The 3,295-nt window shown below is 29.2% G+C and overlaps 1 protein-coding gene across 1 annotated transcript in view; it reads right to left on the bottom strand.

Moving 5' to 3' along the window:
• Window positions 1–2,519, bottom strand: part of LOC129968656 (carboxypeptidase inhibitor SmCI-like) — a 40,517-nt gene extending 37,998 nt beyond the window's left edge. Inside the window, exon 1 of the mRNA XM_056082810.1 lies at window positions 2,381–2,519. Coding sequence (XP_055938785.1) covers window positions 2,381–2,465 — 85 coding nt within the window. The 5' untranslated portion in view covers window positions 2,466–2,519. The remainder of the gene's footprint in view (window positions 1–2,380) is intronic.
• Window positions 2,520–3,295: the final 776 nt, after the last annotated feature.

The raw sequence follows: 3,295 nt of genomic DNA, 5'->3' as shown, positions 1-3,295 counted from the left end.
AAATTAAATTGATAACATAAATGGCGGAAAGCGGATAAAATCTTAAAAATCTGAGGGAAAATTCAGTTTCTGATTTCCAAAAAGGAACCATGTAAAAGGGTAGAGTTGGGAGCATCTGGATCATTTTGCAATACATGGTGTTTTATAAATTTTGTAATCGTTCGGACTTTATTTTTAAAAAAACTACCTAATTGATCAATAATTCATATTAAAACCTAGATGTGATTGTAATTTTTTAAAAGCGAGCATCCACTAATTGATAACTGAATGCTAAAATTGGCGATTGATATTAAAACCAAATTCGATTGGCAATTTCCTTTTTTTTATCTAAGTGTTGAATGATCAATGCTTTATGTATTAAACGAGAAAAGTCCTCAAAGTATTTAAAAAAGATTGTAAAGAGCTCTGAAAAGTTAATAACTTTTTTTATGATTTCAAAAAATTTCACTTTTAACCTTTATAATGTTTCTTTAGGCCGGGATAGCCTGGTTGGTAGAGCGTCGGATTCGGGTCCCTTAGGTTGCGAGTTTGAACCCCACCGGCCGAAGATTCCCCGCGTGCTTGGTGGTTGACGCGCATTAAATCTGTCGTGGTCACAAAGTCCTCCATGTCGAGAGTAATACCACTGGGGGTACTGGATCAGGGGTGATCGTTCTCTGATTCAGGTCTAAATTGCGATCTGTGTTTGAGTGAATGAAATGCGTGAATGAAGTCCGCCCCGTAAAAAGGGTTGTGACGTGTGTGTAGGTAAGTCGTTCTCTTGGCCCTAGATGGCGCTACTATAGAAACAAGAGGCGCTCCCCCTCAGGCTAAAATCGGCTGTCTTCGAACAGCGGGCAGTAACATAAGAACAGTGCCATAAGAAACAACAATAATGTTTCTTACTTTTAGCACTCTGTAACTGTATGGCTTTAATTTTCTTTTATTGAAAACAAATGAATGCATATTAGTCCAAAATTCCCTATAATTCAGGACGAAACTTCTGAAGGTCGACAGGGTATAAAAAACTTCTCTTCACTCAAAAAACATTTTCCTATTCAACAAATTTTATATAACAACTTATTTCATATTTTTAATAAAGTTTTACAATAATTTGCTGAATTTTTTAACATTATTAAATTTTCTAATCCATATTTTTACATTCTTTGATACGCCAGGTTTTAAAATTTTATTCTGTTGTAACATTATCGATGCCAATATATTATTTTAATAGTACAAGAATTTAATTTTCATTTTTTCTATTCATTTGAATTGAATTTTGATTCTGTATATATGGCACCACCTGGTAGTTAATTTTAAAAAGATGGTTTACAAAATTCAATAACTTTTATAATACTTCATTATCAAATATAATAAAAGATAATATAAAAAAATATCAGAAATACAAAACAAGAACATTTTATTCGATTTGCTGAAAAGCAGGAATTAGCTTTTTGATCCCACCACTGGATCCAAAACAAAAACATAAAAATGTCAGAAGCTGAAAACGACTCGATACAAAAATCTCAGTTGCAAAAACTATCAGAAAAAATTTCTTATTCATAAAAATCTAAATATATTATGAAAATTTTTATATTTCTGTTTATTTCATTTATTTATTTTTTTCTTTTCTTTTAAAACATGAAATTTAAAAAAATTCAAGTTTTAAACAAATTAATATTCCTTAAAACCTTTCATGTTTCTTTTTATTAAAGAATGTATGTATTATAATACCCATTAAACATAATGTTCAACAATCCTGAACAACATGCATTGGGAAAGGTAATATCAAAATCAATTAAATATAGAAATTAGAAAGAATCTGATATATATTTTGCAGCATTCCTATTATATATATTTTTGTAATTATTAAAGATTTTTCTCAATTTTAAAAATTTGTTAAAAATTAAATATGTGGCAACGCTATGAGGGTTCTTGAACCATTGCATCTCATAGAAATAAAGAAAATTAAGGATTTGCTTTGAAGACTTGTTAGATGCGAACAAGATGCTTTGAGATATATGGTTGATTTTACACTAATCAAGAAATTTGAGGCTTTAAATAGTTAGCAATGCCACTGGCAATACTAAAAAGCGCAATTAAATTTTCTTTGCAGTGAAAAGAGTAAGCAGGGAAAACAATTCAAATTTTATCCATTTAAAATTTAAAATTATTTTATCTTTAAAAAAAATTTGTTTTATTTATCCCCTTATGGCTATAGTTATATTCAGTATATATTAAATTTGCATACAAATTAAAGGTAATTTATGAAATTTTTTTAAAAAGGACTGTAATGATAAAGAAAACAGATTATATAGAAAATTTCATGTCAGATATTGAAGTTGAGAAGCAACCACATCAAACAGAAAACTTAAATAGCTGCAATAAAAAATAGATTTACCTTGCAGAGCAAATGCACCAGCAACAAACGCTAGAAATACCACAATCATCATGGTGTATTTTTTAAAAATTGTTTTATAGTACATCTCTGTCGGAATGTCGACTTTTTATACTGTTTTATCAGTACGTTCTTAGTTCACAGTGATACTATGCTAATCATATTTCAAATCTATGGGAATCGGCACATGTTAGAAATTATCAATCAAAGTCAGGTTCGTAGCCAAGTTAATACTCGTGTAACCTTGAATTTTTCGTACTGTGAAAAATCTTTTTTGTTTGATAAAGGAATACAAATTGAAGATAGAAAAAAATAGATAAATTACTTTAAAACATTAAATAATGATGCAATAAGTTTAGTAATTCATGAATTGGGATTTCAAATTAAGTAATACGAAAGTGACCACGAAATTTTTTATGTTCTTTTCTGAAAACTCTCACATTTATAACGCTAAGTTTGAAAAAATAATTTTGAGTTGCATTTTATTGATTAAAGTTGAAGAAAAACTCTTTTAAATAGATAATATTTTTATTTATAAGGGCCGCGTAATCGAAAAGTGAAATGAGTCGTTCCTAAAGGATTTGAAAAGAAACTCTTTTATCCATTCTAAGTCGCTCGTCAAATGATTTTTAAATTGGGATTTGAAATTTCACTTCCTTCTGAGGAGAGGGATTTACAATATTCTCTTAGTTCTAAGGAATATCCTTATCGTATACGTTTCACATTTTAATATTTTTGTAATTTTAAATTATGTTTCTTAAAGGGTATTTATTGCTTGTCAGCAGCCTCTCTTAGAATGTGTGGCATTAAAAAATACAGAATTGAAATGGGTTTGAACGAAGAATTAGTACATACAATCTATTTCTACCTCCCATGCTTCCGAATTTCATCCTGATTCAAGTCCACAACCTCTTAATA

The sequence above is a fragment of the Argiope bruennichi genome, chromosome 1, assembly GCF_947563725.1.
Source record: "Argiope bruennichi chromosome 1, qqArgBrue1.1, whole genome shotgun sequence".
NCBI lineage: Eukaryota > Metazoa > Arthropoda > Arachnida > Araneae > Araneidae > Argiope > Argiope bruennichi.
This window is presented reverse-complemented; position numbering and strand designations above follow the sequence as displayed.